The sequence below is a fragment of the Notolepis coatsorum genome (assembly GCF_963971535.1).
Source record: "Notolepis coatsorum genome assembly, chromosome: 3".
NCBI classification, from domain to species: Eukaryota; Metazoa; Chordata; class Actinopteri; order Aulopiformes; family Paralepididae; genus Notolepis; species Notolepis coatsorum.
Genome location: NC_140167.1, coordinates 75,594,782 through 75,613,383, shown reverse-complemented (window position 1 = coordinate 75,613,383; position 18,602 = coordinate 75,594,782). Strand labels below are relative to the sequence as shown.

The following is an 18,602-nucleotide window of genomic DNA, read 5'->3' as shown; positions in this document are numbered from 1 at the left end:
AAAAATGTAATCAAGTTTTCTTGACGATCGAATGACACATTTTCCTAATGTAATCTAGGGTTACTTGCTTTTTGTAATCTGATTACTTAATCCCGATTACATGTAGTCAGGGGGGGGGGGGGGGACGAGTGAGTTAGGGTGAGTTAGGGTTGTGCAATATGGGGACAAAATCTTCTATCACAATATGGATAATTTCATATCTCAATAATCATATATATCACATTATAGTACCTTTTCTGTAAATTCAATGAAAATATTGTCTTGTGCCTCATGACAGCTTTTTGATAATCCTGTGAACTAATACAAATGAAAGACACTTTCTCTTTTCTCCTTTTATTTGGAAGTGTTTGTTATTCAAGCCCACGTCTGAATGATGTACAATACTGCTGTAAAGCAGGGTCTGAATAATGTAAAATACTGCTGTAAGGCAGGGTCTGAATGACGTACAATACTGCTGTAAAGCAGGGTCTGAATGACGTACAATACTGCTGTAAGGCAGGGTCTGAATGACGTACAATACTGCTGTAAAGCAGGGTCTGAATGACGTACAATACTGCTGTAAGGCAGGGTCTGAATGACGTACAATACTGCTGTGAAGCAGGGTCTGAATGACGTACAATACTGCTGTAAAGCAGGGTCTGAATAATGTAAAATACTGCTGTATGGCAGGGTCTGAATGACGTACAATACTGCTGTAAAGCAGGGTCTGAATAATGTAAAATACTGCTGTAAGGCAGGGTCTGAATGACGTACAATACTGCTGTAAAGCAGGGTCTGAATGACGTACAATACTGCTGTAATGCAGGGTCTGAATGACGTACAATACTGCTGTAAAGCAGGGTCTGAATGACGTAAAACACTGCTGTAAAGCAGTTATGCAGCTTTTTTCTGACAATAGAGATAGAAACAATAGAGGAATATCTCTATCTATAGAAATGTTTCTATCATCCCACAATATATATCGTCATATTGCACAGCCCTAGTGTGGGTGTAACAGAGTAGCCCTGTCTGAAGCCTAGTAAGCCTAATATTTTCCTTGGCGATGGGAGGGGGGGACTGAACTGACAGGTAGCTGTTCGGTTTGCCATGCAAGGGATCCAGGTTCGAATCCAGGTGGGTTACAATGGTGCCATGTCCCGGGACAAGCTGTCCGACTGTGGAGTGGACCTTCCGTTTGTTTCTGTCTGAAATGTGTTCCCTGTATATTTACATGTAGTGTAGTCATGTCTAAAGTCCTGATTCAGGTGTTTTTGACGGAAAGATTTCTGTAACTTTCTTGACCCATCATAACTATAGGAATTACAAGTTTGTTTGACTGAAATGTTAACAAACATTACTGACACATAAACAAACCTATGACAGCCGCAAAATACAAGGATACAAATTAAAACGTATATTTAGCCTATGGGTACTGTACCTGTTGTCTAGTGTTAGTCATTGTTTCTAGCTCAGTCAAACTCAGTGAAGTGGGGATACCCATTTGTTTACATGTGGATTATGGATTAGGCCTTTCATTACAATCCCCTCCTCCCCTCGAAAGGCCTCTTGCCAACCCACGATTACTTTGTTCATAATTGATTGACCTGTCAGTTAAATAAAGATTTAATAAAAAATTTAAAAGTCCTATTGCAAACCGCTGCTACAATACACTTCAGTGAGACTGTGCCTCTAAAAGATATTAACTGGCATGATCATTCATTTTAATTACAGAGTCAATTGAAAACCAATTGTCTGCCAACATTGATTAATGTGTGATATGAGTTATGGAGCCAGTACAATCATCCCTACACGTGCGTGTGTGCGTGTGCATGTGTGTGTGTGTGTGTGTGTGTGTGTGTGTGTGTGTGTGTGTGTGTGTGTGTGTGTGTGTGAGATAGAGTGTTTGCTGTAGGCGGTGAGGTTGCCAGCTGTACCTCTGAGTGCCTGTCAGTGACTGAGCAGCCAGCCAGAACAATCTGATGTCGATGGAGCACATTTTTCACTGTCAACATTATGGTCTCAGACGCGTGCGCTGCCTTGTTTCTGCCGGATGAGCAAAGTTGTCGCCTGGCTTCATCTAGTCTGGGTTATGTTAAGTATGGACCAAGCGAGTTATTCCTCCGGGGTATTCCACCACATTAGCCAAACATATCTAAGCCTGTCCGTCTGTATATATATGTGTGTATCTTTTGTCTTTTTCTTTCTCTTCCCTCCATTCTCTCTTAACCTGCATGCTCTCCTCCTCCTCCAGTAGGATGGCTCAGTCCCAGGTGCCTGCGCTCCTCCTCCTCCTGCTCCTCTCTGCCCCAGGTCCTGGCCACGGTGCCCCCTCCTGCCCGGTGGGCTGTCGCTGCTACAGCCTCACCGTGGAATGTGGCTCCACGGGTCTCCGGGAGGTCCCCAAGCACGTCCCCCCCTGCACACAGGTACACACACACACACACACACACACACACACACACACACACACACACACACACACACACACACACACACACACACACACACACACACACACACACACACACACACACACACACACACACACACACACACACACACACACACACATCATTTATGAAATATCTCGGCGTATCCCGAGATAATTGTCATCTGACTTCCAGCGCAATTTTATTATAATTTTTTTATCCACTTTTTCTCCTCCTGTTTTTCCGTGTTTTTCTCCCATCCCAATTTAGTCGTTATGCCAATTCCCCCCTCCCCTTCCTGGTCGTTGCTCGCATGTGCCCCCCACTGGTCGGCCTAGGGAGCCCTGAAGTCTATCAGATGCTTCCTCAGAGACATAGGAGACAGCCAGCAGCATCTTTTCACCTGCCAGCGCGGACTCTTGGCGAGGTGTAACGCGTGGGAGGTCACACTATCCTCACCATCTCCCTCCCTCGCTGTGCAGGCGCCCTGACCGACCTGTAGGAGTTGCTGTTTACAACGACCAGAATACCACCCCACCGGCTTCCCTCCCGCTGACTGTGCCAATTGAGCCAGTATGACGGCCAAGCCGGAGGCACCGCTGACAGCCGGATTCGATACCAGTGACTCTCGCGTTGGTGACGAGCGCATAGTCCGCTGCGCCACCCAGCCGCCCGCAAACTTTTATTTCTTACGTTATTTTCATGATCTTATCTCACAGGTCGAATAAACCTGAACGTTCTTGCCATAAAATAGAATGTAGTTCGTTTCTTTACCTTTCTGTGAACGTCTAGAAAGAAAACATGTCTTAAACTGATGAAAAATGGCACTAGAGTTATTTACATTACAAAAAAGTAACTGTACTTACAGTAGATTTCATTAATGGTTTTTGGTGTAAATCTAAGCAAATTAATAAAGGGAAGATGATTAAACAGAAGGTTTTGTAGATACAGTACTGAATTCTGCCATCCGGACACATGCAATTTGAAATATTATTATAGAATATAGAATATCAGGCCTATAAATTACCTTATTATAGCCATGTTACACAGCTATGGATCGGGCCAAATCTACTCTTTCCAATGGCAGAGTTCAATCTGGATTTAGTATCACCAGGCGCGCAGCAAGAACCGTGAATGAAATCTACTGTAAGTACAGTTCCTTTCTTATAATGGATATGGCTCCGCCATTTTGAATCTGTTTGCAATGCGGATTTTTGCTAAACGTTCACAGAAAGGTAGAAAAACGAACTGCGTTAAAATTTTGTATTCTTTTTTTATATTCTTTTCTTGGCATTTTATTGCTTTATTGGATAGACAGAGAGGAAGGATGGGAGAAGATATGGGGAGGAGGCATTCGGCTAATGTCGCCGGGTAATTAATTCTATCTATATATTGTATTAAAAGAAATGCACACCCGAGCCGCTAGAGTTTGGCAAAGTGGCGCGTCGCGAATCGTCCTCAAGAGTTAATGTTGTGTGTTTTTTTCAAATGTATCCAAGAGTAAAGACCTTAACCCTATCAAAACAGCAGTAAACGTGTATATTTGTAAAAAATTTGAATTTAAGAATTTATCGAAAAAATGCTAATTATATCTCTTTTATCGTAAAACCGCGAGGAAATGACTAAATCCAGATGTAACACTGCCATTGGAAAGAGGAGCTTTTTCCCTATCCATAGATGTATGATTTGGCAATAATAAGGTCAAGTTCAAGGTCAAATATGAATTTATAATTAAAATGGATTATATTTTATTACTGTATCTACAAATCCTTCTGTTTAATCATCTTCCCTTTATTCATTTGCTTAGATTTTTTTGTACACTTGATCTCAAGAAGGTGCTGAATGAGCTGAGTGAGCGAAATCTCTAGCGCAGCAATTGTAACATGGTGTTATTCACCGGCACAGATGCAAAATAAAATCATAATTTATATTCTCCTTTTTTTTATTACAATTTACTCAAGCCTAGTAACAGGCACAATATTTCTGACACTGGGAATACTTACCCTCGGGTGACGGGTCCCTAGATGTTCCTAGATACCAAGAACATGCTAATTGACCTTGTAGAAGTGGAGCAATCTTCCTTAGGCATGTACCTTTAGGCAACATTTCTGAAAATAGGGCTACAGCTTTTAACCCTCTCGAGTCAGCTCACCCTATTTGCACCCGCCGGCAGGTAACAAACATTTTTTTTGTGTTTTGAGATGTTACTGTATATATATGTCTCCTTATTTGCAAAACTTAATACGACTTGTAAATACGTTAATTGTTATTAGTTTGCATGGCTGTTTTTCCCGCAATAGTTGAAAGAACTACAATGTCGAGGGGAGGGGTTGATTTAAGTGTCAGTGATCACTGACGCGATCTCCATAAGTAAACACTGACTGAGCTCTGAGCTGAAAAGCTATCGACAACACAGCATTAGCAGCAGCTATCAATCGTATTGGAGAATTCTGTGTTCGCGGCGGAGAGGACAGATATTAGGCCATTGTTATTATAATTGTTTTGTCTCGGCCTCAATGAAGACTGAGCCGGTGAGCGAAAACGTTGGAGTGAATCCAACGATGACGTCGCCTAGCTAACCCGCACTGTCCGCTTCCATTCATTGTGCTAAGCTAGGCTAATAATAATAATGACTTTGGAGAAGTCAGTCAGATAGCTTTCTACAGAAAGGGTCAATGAATGAATGCTAGATGTAAAAAACAGAAAAGGTCAATGAATGGATGCTAGAAGTAAATAACGCCTACATGCTGGCTGTGTGTGTGTGTGTCTCAGTCCTCATATCTATATCCTCATATCCCTTACCTACTCTTACTATATCTGTACTAAGGCTGTCAAAGTTAACGCGGTATTAACGCGTTATCGCCGATTCTATTAATGGCACTATTTCTTTTTTAACTCACGATTAACTTAAACAAATTATTAAAAATATTTTTTTTTTGTACTACTTCACTCAGGTGTATTATTGATGCTCTCATTGATACTATGTTTGTTTCTGAAGTGTGTGTGTGAATGAATGAATGAATGAATGAATGAATGAATGAATGAATGAAAACTTTATTTAACAGATTGCAGAATGGGTACAATACAGTACGGCTCAATACATACAATTGTTAAGGGGATGCAGACCTGAGAAAGACGTTTGTCTTGTTTCCATCAGGGTCCCCCATTTTCAATTCATATAGAGTGTGTGTGTGTGTGTGTGTGTGTGTGTGTGTGTGTGTGTGTGTGTGTGTGTGTGTGTGTGTGTGTGTGTGTGTGTGTGTGTGTGTGTGTGTGTGTGTGTGTGTGTGTGTGTGTGTGTGTGTGTGTGTGTGTGTGTGTGTGTGTGTGAGATATAGAGAGAGAGGGGGGGTGAGAGAGATGAGGAAGGGGCAAGAGAGAAAGAGAAGAGCTGGGAGAGTGTGTGTGTGTGTGTGTGTGAGAGAGAGAGGGGGGGTGTGTGATTACTCAGCCCTTGTGTGGGTGAATGTAACAAGTTCCTAACGTTTTCTTTCCCCTATTATTTCATGCACACTTTATTCATTGTTTTAAATTATTATTTTCTTTTAAGTTATTTTGTGCATCACTCTGTTTTGAATTTGATGCAAATTTGCAATGCATGAGGGTCATCCTTTTGTGTTAAATGGCTGCATAAAGCAAGCATTTGTTGACTCGCATGTTGATAAGAGTATTAAAACTTGGAACTTGAAAAAGATCTGTTTAAGGTCGAATTTTTTTTTATAAAAAAATGCGATTAATTTGCGATTAATCGCGAGTTAACTATGGACAATCATGCGATTAATCAAGTTAAATATTTTAATCGATTGACAGTACTACTCTGTATATCCCTTACCTACTCTTACTAGTTACTATATCTATATCTACATATCCCTTACCTACTCTTACTAGTTACTATATCTGTACATATCCCTTACCTACTCTTACTAGTTACTATATCTATTTACATCTAACCCTAACTAACCTACTGTCATGCACTTGTCCTAATAAACTAACCTACACTGTAGCACTCAACACTTTGATGAACATTGTTACTCAGCTGATAGAGTTGTGCCCTTCCTGATGACTTGTCGTACAGAACTTGTAAGTCGCTTTGGATAAAAGCGTCAGCTAAATGACTAAATGTAAATGTACATATCCCTTACCTACTCTTACTAGTTACTATATCTATATCTGTACATATCCCTTACCTACTCTTACTAGTTACGCTGCTGGCCAGTGTGACTACGAAAAAACGATTGTATTGTAACACTGTACATATTGATACTACAACTCTGTACATACATCTGATTAGCACTACACCCAGTAGTACTAATTTATATATTTGATTATAGTTATAGTTTAAAGTAGTTCAAACTATTTTCTTGTGGGATTTTTTTTCTACTGGAATGTCTTGCTATCAAGGCACCCCAGGCAAAACCTTTCCATTGATGAGAGGATGGTTGCAACCAAGGCCCATACTGGTATGACGCAGTACATGAAAGCCAAGCCAACCAAGTGGGGCTTCAAACTTTTCGTTTTGGCTGACAGTAGCAATGGCTACACTTTGGACTTTTCTGTTTACGCCGGGAAGTCAAAGTTTGTATCAGGCATTGGACTGGCGTATGACTCTGTCATGTCCCTGATAAAGCCAGCACATGTGGTGTGGCCCTCTGTCTCATTCCAGACAGGAACTGCTTTTTCGCATATCACAAAGGCTAAATGTGATACAGAACAGGCAGATACAACCATGAGGAGACACCTATTTCTTTTTTATTATAAATGTGCATAATAAAATTTTTGTGTGTGAAAATTTTTATTCAAACTTACCTTGTTCTCTTCCTCGAGCCTTGTCTTCCTCTGCCTCTCTGCCTCTCTGGGAAAGGTGGGGACCGGGGCTGGTTCTTGGGCTAGCTGAATGTTAGCTACGAGCCAGGTACGAGCAGGACTGCTCACCGACTAGAAGCGGTGGGCCGCATGGACCCGGGCACACACATCGTCTATTCTGGGATGATAAAATGAAATAAATTATATATAGAATATGACCCAGTAATGAATAAACAAATAACAGTGAATACAGTATTTGAAAACATTGTTAGACTGAATAAGATACGAAATGATCCGTCGTGGGCGCGGGAAGACTCACACTTTTTGCTGGCTATATTCTACAGTCGCCACGCTGCTTTAGAAAACATGCTTTTGGAGTGGAAAATATTACCAAAATCTCATCAAAAACATATCACAGGGCGGTCAGGTGGCGTAGCGGAGATTGCGTTCGTCACCAACGCTGGAGACGCTGGGTTCGCGTGTTCGAATCCAGCTCCCGGCGTTGTCACCAGCTTGGCTGGCCGTTCACACTAATACAATTGGCAGTATTAGGGGGTGGGGAAAACTGGCGGGTGGGTCCTGGGCGTTGTGGACAGCGACCCCTACAGTTCGGTCAGGGCGCCTGCTCAGCGAGGGTAGGATCTGGAGAGAGGTAGTGCGGCCTCCCACACGTTACACTCTCCCAGTGAGAATCTGCGCGGCCAGGCTGGCTGCCGGCTGGCTGCACATGCGTCGGAGGAAAGCATGTGACAGTCTCCGGACCAACAGTAGAAGAAAGTGCGCAACAACCAGGAAGGGGGTTGGGAATTGGCATAGCGACTAACAGTGGGATGGGAGAAAAATCGGAAAAAGGAGGGGGGGGAAAGATAATAAAAAATAAAGAATTAAAAAAAAACATATCACAAACACTATAAACGGTCAGAAACTGAATGAATGCTATAATATGTCCAACAACGATGTTTAATTGATTCAAATCAGTACTTACATGATCGCCTCACTCACAGACATTCCTCACTGCCGGGGAACAATTTGGTAAATGCTGCGGTCTCTCTCGATTGCTCTCTCTAAACGCCCGTCTCTTTTCCAACCAGTCCCATGCAGCCGTCCCTGGGACTTCATGAAATCCGAGATTACCATATTAAAGTACAGTTCTTGTCTATAAAGAAGCCGTTGGAATGGTGTCGATTGGACAAGAACTGGAGGCGGGACGGCAATTTGATTGACAGGAGTGACGATGCCGTCGGTCCCGACGGCGGCGGCACAGAAGAGTTAAGAGGTTAACTTTAAGTTCCTAACAATGTTAACTTTTTCCAAGTTCCTAACAAATTTTACTTTGTCTGCTCACGTTCCTAACAGCGTTAGCTTTGTCTGCTCACGTTCCTAACAGCGTTAGCTTTGTCTGCTCACGTTCCTAACAGCGTTAGCTTTGTCTGCTCACGTTCCTAACAGCGTTAGCTTTGTCTGCTCACGTTCCTAACAGCGTTAGCTTTGTCTGCTCAAGTACCTAACATCATTAGCTTTGTCTGCCCAGGTTCCTAACAGCGTTAACTTTGTCCAAGTTCCTAACAGCGTTAGCTTTGTCTGCTCAAGTACCTAACTGCGTTAACTTTGTCTGCTCAAGTTCCTAACAACGTTAACTTTGTCCAAGTTCCTAACAACGTTAACTTTGTCCAAGTTCCTAACAGCATTAGCTTTGTCTGCTCACATTCCTAACAGCGTTAATTTTGTCCAAGTTCCTAACAACAACAACTTTGTCTCCTCAAGTTCCAGCGTTAGCTTTGTCTGATAAAATTCCTAACAGCGTTAGCTTTGTCTGCTCAAGTTCCTAACAGCGTTAACTCTGTCCAAGTTCCTAACAGCGTTAACTTTGTCTGCTCAAGTTCCTAACAGAGTTAACTCTGTCCAAGTTCCTAACAGCGTTAACTTTGTCTGCTCAAGTTCCTAACAGCGTTAGCTTTGTCTGCTCAAGTTCCTAACAGCGTTAACTCTGTCCAAGTTCCTAACAGCGTTAACTTTGTGTGCTCAAGTTCCTAACAGAGTTAGCTTTGTCTGCTCAAGTTCCTAACAGCGTTAACTCTGTCCAAGTTCCTAACAGCGTTAACTTTGTCTGCTCAAGTTCCTAACAGAGTTAGCTTTGTCTGCTTAAGTTCCTACCTGCGTTAACTTTGTCTGCTCAAGTTACTAACAACGTTAACTTTGTCCAATTTCCTAACAGCGTTAACTTAGTCTGCTCAAGTTCCTAACAACAGCACACATACACACACTCCGAATCCAGAATTCTTCTGAATATAATACAATCTGTTCATGGGTCAGTTTTTTTCCTCACTGAGTCTGTAGTAGTCAATGTCTTCTTCAGTTTTGGATAATAGTAATAGTCTGCCACTGTGTACTCTTGATTTAGTGCCAAATAGCATTCTAATTCTATTTCTATTTCTAAATGTATTTATTTGGTATCTTTCCAATAGGTAATATAGTTTTATATTTTTTTCTATTAGGGCCAGATTGTCTGAGGGGCAGGGAGGCAGGGGAGGGTTAGTGAAGGTCAACCTCAGGCTGAGGGGGAGGGTTAGTGGAGGTCAACCTCAGGCTGAGGGGGAGGGTTAGTGGAGGTCAACCTCAGGCTGAGGGGGAGGGTTAGTGGAGGTCAACCTCAGGCTGAGGGGGAGGGTTAGTGGAGGTCAACCTTAGGCTGAGGGGGAGGGTTAGTGGAGGTCAACCTCAGGCTGAGGGGGAGGGTTAGTGGAGGTCAACCTCAGGCTGAGGGGGAGGGTTAGTGGAGGTCAACCTCAGGCTGAGGGGGAGGGTTAGTGGAGGTCAACCTCAGGCTGAGGGGGAGGGTTAGTGGAGGTCAACCTCAGGCTGAGGGGGAGGGTTAGTGGAGGTCAACCTCAGGCTGAGGGGGAGGGTTAGTGGAGGTCAACCTCAGGCTGAGGGGGAGGGTTAGTGGAGGTCAACCTTAGGCTGAGGGGGAGGGTTAGTGGAGGTCAACCTCAGGCTGAGGGGGAGGGTTAGTGGAGGTCAACCTCAGGCTGAGGGGGAGGGTTAGTGGAGGTCAACCTCAGGCTGAGGGGGAGGGTTAGTGGAGGTCAACCTCAGGCTGAGGGGGAGGGTTAGTGGAGGTCAACCTCAGGCTGAGGGGGAGGGTTAGTGGAGGTCAACCTCAGGCTGAGGGGGAGGGTTAGTGGAGGTCAACCTCAGGCTGAGGGGGCTCCTCTGTTCTCCTCTTGGATTTGCAAGGCTTGATGATGGCAGGAGGGGGGGGGGGGCACTAGTTTTAAGTTTGATTCACTTCCTTGAATGTCAATCAGAAGAGGGAATTGGCCAACTTCCGCTCTGCATGCATTATTTGGATTTTTTCTTTGAACTTTTCGAATGTATTAAAAAAATTCAGTGTGAAGAGTTTCAATTTGATGTTTGCCCCAATTAGAATTCTCTCTCTCTCTCTCTCTCTCTCTCTCTCTCTCTCTCTCTCTCTCTCTCTCTCTCTAGACCATATTTCTTCAGGACAACACCATCAGTCAGATCCGTCGCCAGGATCTTTCTCAGTTGGGCCGGCTCCACTACCTCTACCTACAGGTAACACACACACACACACACACACACACACACACACACACACACACACACACACACACACACACACACACACACACACACACACACACACACACACACACACACACACACACACACACACACACACACACACACACACACACACACACACACCACACACACACACACTAAACACTAAACACACATGTGTACACACACACACTCGGAGGGATAACATTGGAATCTATCAAGAAGTGTCTTCAACAAGAACACGAACGCACTCTGGAATCTATCAAGAAGTGTCTTCAACAAGAACACAAACTCACTCTGGAAACTATCTTGAAAGAGGTCATGGCAGAGATTTCTGCCCTCTGCAAAGAGGCAAGAAATTTAGGCCATACGTTCTGAAATAGCAGCAAGTGTGGAGGACCTGCGCTGAGAAATGGAGAGAAAATGGGGAAATTCCAGACCCAGGTGTAAACAGAGCCAGCTGATATGAGACCTGACCAGGTGTAAACAGAGCCAGCTGATATGAGACCTGACAAGGTGTAAACAGAGTCAGCTGATATGAGACCTGACCAGGTGAAAACAGAGCCAGCTGATATGAGACCTGACCAGGTGAAAACAGAGCCAGTTGATATGAGACCTGACCAGGTGAAAACAGAGCCAGCTGATATGAGACCTGACCAGGTGAAAACAGAGCCAGCTGATATGAGACCTGACCAGGTGTAAACAGAGCCAGCTGATATGAGACATGACCAGGTGTAAACAGAGCCAGCTGATATGAGACCTGACCAGGTGAAAACAGAGCCAACTGATATGAGACCTGACCAGGTGTAAACAGAGCCAGCTGATATGAGACCTGACCAGGTGAAAACAGAGCCAGCTGATATGAGACCTGACCAGGTGTAAACAGAGCCAGCTGATATGAGACCTGACCGCTTATTGCTTATTGCCAGCGGAGGAGTGCTGCCGAGTGATTCCGCGTTTTCCCTGATTGGCTGCGACACGCCCCGCGGAGCGGAGCGGCAGAGCTTGCGGCAGAGCTTGGGGCATTATGTAGCCGTAATCCGTGATGATTTTCATTCGAAGCTTAGCACACCTGGCAGCGCTGCGGTCCTGCGGTCCGTTGGTGACAAGTTCGAATCCCATATTTTTTTTTTTTTTTTTTTTTTAACATGTATTCTTTCGCCGGTTAAGGTTAGGCATGGTTAAGGTTAAGGTTAGGCATTGTTTCGGAGTTGGTTAAGGTTAGAAGGGTTAAGTTTAGGCGCTGTTAAGGAGCTGGTTAAGGTTAGAGTTTGTCTTAGAGAATGGCAATATTCTTTCTATGGTTAAGGTTAAGGTTAGGAATGGTTAAGGTTAAGGTTAAGGTTAGGCATTGTTTCGGAGTTGGTTAAGGTTAGAAGGGTTAAGTTTAGGCGCTGTTAAGGAGCTGGTTAAGGTTAGCGTTTGTCTTAGAGAATGGCAATAGACAGCCTATTTCCGCACTGCCGCTCTCTCGCGCTGCCGCGGTCACATGGTCACATTGTCACATTCTTGCACTCTTCCGCTGGCAAAAAGCTACACGCGACCTGACCAGGTGAAAACAGAGCCAGCTGATATGAGACCTGACCAGGTGTAAACAGAGCCAGCTGAGGGGGAGGGTTAGTGGAGGTCAACCTGACCAGGTGAAAACAGAGCCAGCTGATATGAGACCTGACCAGGTGAAAACAGAGCCAGCTGATATGAGACCTGACCAGGTGTAAACAGAGCCAGCTGATATGGCTCACTGGGTCTCACAGATGCCCTCAACCCCATCAACAATTAGAACAATCAGATGGGTCGAAATCTAAGGAACTGAAGTGACTGAGAGATAAATACTTTGACCTTGAACACAGGAGCAGGCGGCAAAACTTGAGGTTTATCGACACCCCAGAAGGAGCAGAAGGAACTAGTCCCACTAAATTCCTCATCGGACTCCAAACAGGCAGCGGAGGACTTGTATCAGACGTATAAGCGGCACGGTGGTGTAGTGGTTAACACTGTCGCCTCACAGCAAGAAGGTCCAGGGTTCGATTCCCCCTTGGGGACCAGGTTTCCATGATGCCAGGTACCCAGGTGGGGTATCTCCCAGGCCTTTCTGTGTGGAGTTTGCATGTTCTCCCCGTGCTCGCAAGGGTTTCCCCCCCGATAAGATAAACCCAATGGAAAAACATGCACAACAGATCGCTAACGCTGTGGCGTCCTTGACGAAAGCGGACAGGAGCACTTGGATTGGTCCACGGGGCGCGGCCCACGTTGACGCCCTATCTGCTCCCGGCTGCCCTTGGGGGGGAAGGACAACGAGATGGGAAAAGTGCAGAGAGACATTTCATCGGCGACTCAGTGCATGTGTGTGTGTGTTCCTGTGGGTCGCCCATCTCGCGTGTGTGTGTTAAAACTGCATGACAAATAAAGACTTCTAGTCTAACAATTAATATAGATGTGCTGGTGTTACCATGGATACATTCACAACCTTGGTTTATTTTCTTCTCTTTTTCTCTATCATTTCTTTTAGTAAATGTGGACAAAGGGTGGGTAAGCATACTATTGGTAGCCAATCAGTAATGTTTTCTGTTCACGAGAATATTTTCTTTTATGGAGTCCATGAGGGACAGATAAATTCATTTCAGCCCAACTAGAACAATATATGGCTTTAACGACAATGGGGAAGTATCTAAAGTATCTAAGTATCTAATGGGGAAATCTACTAAATCGGCTCAATGCTTACGTGTTAAACGTATGTCTGAGATTTCAGAAGAAATATTGGAAGTTGATCATCAACAGAACAGTGCCCTCTCCAGGGCCCTCATTTATCAACCTGACGTACGCACAGATATGTGCTTAAGCCGTGCGTACGACCATTTCTAAGCAAAGTGTGGGATTTATCTATTTGAACTTGTGCTTGACTTTGTGCGTATATTTAAGCACAGGTCGGACCATGCGTAGTTGGCGCCCGGTGGTAGAATATTTTTACAACGCGGAAATAAGCACTGACTGCGCTCCGCGTAACTCAACTCGTTATTATTTTGCGCATATATTGCAGAAATACGGGAACGTTTTGATTATATTTAAAAGGCTTTGCCATTGTTAAACGTAATAAGTGGAACCCCGAAGCTGTAAGCAGAATACAAGTCATATGAACACCCACGATATAAACGCATTGCAACGAGAACAGACAGAGGTTATTTGTTGAGTGTATGTGTATACAAAACCCTTGCAATAAATGTGTCTTAAATGAATGAAAAGCATACATGCTCTGGACACAGAGCATATATCGTGTGGGTGATATCATGACTTGTATTCTGTGTCAAAGCCTAAATCAAAACGTCCCCGTATTTCTGCAATCTATGCGCAAAATAATAACGAGTTGAGTTCTAACAAAGAACGTATTACATGCTGGTAGGCTGATAGAGTAAACTATGATATGAATATGAATATGATATGATATAAAGGTATACTGGTCCGTCCGCGAGGATATCGAGGACTCGAGTTGGGGGACCCTGATGTAAACAAGACAAAAGTCTTTCTCTGGTCTGCATCCCCTTAACAATTGTGTGTATTGAGCCGTACTGTATTGTACCCATTCTGCAATCTGTTAAATAAAGTTTTCATTCATTCATTCATTCATTCAGCCATTAAATGCAGATCATAGTTATCCACTGAAGCCATATGACTCTGACCAGAACGGGCTCATGACGAGCGCACATAATAGGCATTAGAGCGCAGAGTTGTCTGTGAACTTGGCAACTTCATTGGATTTATTTATTCTCTAAAAATATCTATAATCATACGATTAAATATTGTTTCAAATAAAAAGCGACATATTATTATTTTGTGTCATGTTTCCAAATAAGATTGGCCACAACGGAATGATTTCTACTTCAATTTGTTGATTAGAATAGATTACCTCGCTCCGTTGAAACTTCACTGAGCTCAGCACACAGACATGATAATAATAATAACAACAATAATAATAATAGCTTCATTTTACATAGCGCCTTTCAAGAGACCCATGCAAGGTCGCTTTACATAGATGGGGGGGGGGGGGGGAATAACAAAGTAATAAAGATAGTGGACAGACTATGTAAATATGATGATGGGATTCAAGTTCGCGTTTTTATTGATCATAGGCATGCTGTCAGAGTATGGTGTCATAATCAAACATTCTAGAACATTTGTCGTCACAGATCATGTCATAATAGAACATAGGCTACATGGCATACCACCCATTGTGACAACAGCCTTGTGAGCTCCCGCACACAAACATGATGGAATTCAAGTTCATGTATTGATCACATAGGCAGGCTACATCATACATGGCAGTGAGATTCATTGTTCTTGTATATGCTCTCGTATTATTGTTTATATAGGCTACCCAATACTGACATCAAAATAGATTGTATGCCTCTAGAAATCATATGCAGCAGGTAGAAGATTGACGGGAAATCCGTCGCGATTTGGAATAAAATTGAGGAGAACTTTAATCCCTGGGTATTAATCAAACAAAACGGAAAAAGGCAGTCATATTCCAGCACGGTCTTTATTAGTGTTTGCGCTGCCCAGGCAGCAATGGTTAATAGATATCATATCCGACATCACCGTATGTGTACACGTCTGTCAGCCTGTCTCATAACACGCTTCCCTCGGTTTAGTCCATTTTTCCACCGTTTCATGGGGGTGTTCCATTACCGTATATGGTTAATCGGGGCGGTTTTGGTATGCAAATACGTGAAAGTGTGCACGAGCCTCGGCGTAGGACCAAGGTGATATTTATCATGACAGGTGTGCGTAGGACCTGTGTACGCACGTGTGATAAATCCCTTTTTTTTTGTGCGTGCACACATTCTAAATTCTGTGCTTACGTGTGGAAATAGAACATTTTCTGAAGAAACTTGATAAATGAGGGCCCAGATCTTTATGACAGGAGGATTTCCCTCCAAGCAGAGTTTGATCTCCTTTCCATTGATGAATCAGTGAAGCTAATACGTCAGACACAGATTCTATGAGCATGCTGGATGCCTACTGGCCCACCAGATATGTCAAGGTGCTGCATCAAGACTTATAGACGAAATTCTTAAAGACCAGCAGGAAATTAATATGGCATTTAAATAGTTTTACACACATCTCTATACCTCGGAATCCAGATGGGATCCCACATTAATTACCTTTACTTTCTAGATGAAAAGCAAACGTAGAAGAGAGTTATGAGACCAGCCTGGATCAACCTTTCTCCCTTGAGGAATTAACACAAGCAATTAAAAGCATGCAAAGCTTGGCCCCGATAGGTTTACTTCTGAATTCTTCAAGGCCTTTTCATATTTAAGGTCCCTAGTGCTGCTGGATGCATTTACTGAAAGGCCAAAGCCCTTCCTCCTACCTTTTATCAGGCATCTATATCAATTCTGAGAGCGCTCTTAATTTACAAATAGTCCATTTCGGTACCAGTGTGTGCTCTGTCGCTCAGATATGGAAACGCGCATCTGGAACCGAGATCAGAACACTCTCTGGAACAAAGTCCAATTTTGACTCTAAGCTCGAACTTCACGCCTTTCCCACAGAACAACAGCATCTCGGCGGTGGAGCCGGGCTCGTTCAGGACCCAGGGTCTGCTGCTGGAGCTGGCGCTGAACGGCAACCGCATCCACCTGGTGACAGCGGATATGTTCCACGGCCTGGAGCACCTGCGCATCCTCTACCTGGCAGGGAACGACATCACGCGGCTGCTGGACTACACCTTCCGAGGCCTGCAGGTAAGGTGGAGCACACGTCACAACAATAACAATAATAATAACTTTATTTATATAGCAGCACCACAAAAAAACTAGGGCTGTCAGTTTATCGCGTTAATTAGATTAATTAATTACACAGCAAATTATCGCGTTATGAAAATTAACTCAAAATTAATTTACAAAAAAAATAAAAAAATGTTTATTAAAATATTTTTATATGTCATTCATTCCATAAGAATGTAGAATACACATTTACAGACTTTTTTCTAATATTGTCCATTTGCATGTTCTTGGTATCTGATTCTAGGGACATCTATGGATCTCAGGGAATGTATTCCCAGTGTCAGAAATACTGTGTCTGTTACTAGGCTTGAGTACATTGTAATGAACCAAATGAGAATAACAATAACATTTTTGTTATCTTTGACTGTGAATAACACCATGCTCAAATTGATCAGACCTGACAAATCTAAGCAAATGAATAAATGGAAGATGATTAAACAGAAGGTTTTGTAGATACAGTACTGAATTCTGCCATCCGGACACATGCAATTTGAAATATGATTATAGAATATAGAATATCAGGCCTAAAATGGTTATGCGATTAAAATGTGATTAATTAGATTAATTAATTAGAAATCCTGTAATTAATTAGATAAATTATTTTAATCGCCTGACAAGCACTAAAAAAACTAAACAAAATTATACAAAAAATAAACAATAATAATAGCAAAATTACACAGTAAACAAGAAAAAAAAAGTACGTTTTGAGCTGTTTTTAAAGAATAAGAACAAATTGTTAACATGGGCAGTAAAGTTATAGGGAAACCACAAAAACAATTGTCTGAGTTATACTGTATGTACTTCGGAATAGGGACAAGGCTCAGTGAATATTGTCTGATCCTTTGCATCCCCTTCATGGTGAGTTTGACAAGTTTTCATCTGGAAGGCGCAATAAATAAGCGCAAAGCCCTAAACGCTATGGCCGTGTTCACATCTGAATAGTCTGGACTTTCTGGTGGACCAAATGTGAGAATGATACATTGTTTGATTTTGGTTTGCGTTCACGCTGCCCTTTTTTGAGCAAACCTAATTTGTAAACAAAGGACATGCAGTCGCCAAGTCGTTCATTCTATTGGACAGATAATTTTCGGGAAAATCCCGCTTGCACACACACACACTCTCTCTCATGCTCGCTCACACACACACTCACACGCTCTCACACACGCTCACACTCGCTCTCTCATGCTCGCACACACACACTCTCAGTCGCTCGCTCGCACACACACACACACATGCTCGCACACTCTCATTCACACTCACTTCCAAAAACCCTGCGCTTCCTAGATTAGGTACTATATAAATTTCTATTGCGTTCACATCAACAGCAAACCGCACCATGCTCCACTTTGAAAGGGACAGAGTCCCAACTTTAATCAACAGTATTATGGCGTTTATACAGTTTGTTTAAACTGTAAGTTTAAACAAACTTAAGTTTGCCTCTCTCAGCGCTGCGAGCCAACTGCGCTGGAGCAGATCAGGGGAAAACTTCACACATAATGGGCGTGTCTGTGCTGGTATCTCATCCACGCAATGTCCATAGTGGATAGCTCGCAAAGACGGAGCAGATACCGTGTGCAAACCCCACACAGTTAAGGGTGCAATTCCCACCGCGCAATCCATTGTTAGTGGATCCCGCCCCAAGACTTGTAACTTCGGGTTTGATCCAAGGAGTAAGTTGCCTCATATTGCTCTGTAATATTTCTCTTTTTGTTATAGGACCGACTAGTAGGATTTCAGTTTTGTCCTCGTTTAATTTTAGGAAGTTGTTTGTCATCCATTTGTTTATTGCTAAGAGACAGGTGGAAATGGAGTTAATGGAAATGGATTTGGTTCAGCGGAGATGTACAATTGTGTGTCATCTGTGTAACTATGGAAACATACATTGGGTCTCATTCCCGAAAATGTTTCAAAGATATATTCTGGAAGACTTATCTTGGAACCACTGAGACATAATCTATGACAAGTACACTCTGAGTCCTGAACGTGCCGGTAATATGTCTTAAGTGGCTGAAACGGTCGC

General features: G+C 43.1%; 1 protein-coding gene across 1 annotated transcript in view; it reads left to right on the top strand.

The window, feature by feature from the left end:
* Positions 1-1,086: 1,086 nt before the first annotated feature.
* lrrc24 (leucine rich repeat containing 24) overlaps positions 1,087-18,602 on the top strand; it is a gene marked incomplete at both ends in the record, with an annotated part of 45,009 nt that continues 27,493 nt past the window's right edge. The window contains 4 exons of the mRNA XM_084311250.1: positions 1,087-1,172; positions 2,231-2,405; positions 10,701-10,787; positions 16,349-16,540. Of these exons, the coding sequence (XP_084167376.1) occupies positions 1,087-1,172; positions 2,231-2,405; positions 10,701-10,787; positions 16,349-16,540 (540 nt within the window). The remainder of the gene's footprint in view (positions 1,173-2,230; positions 2,406-10,700; positions 10,788-16,348; positions 16,541-18,602) is intronic.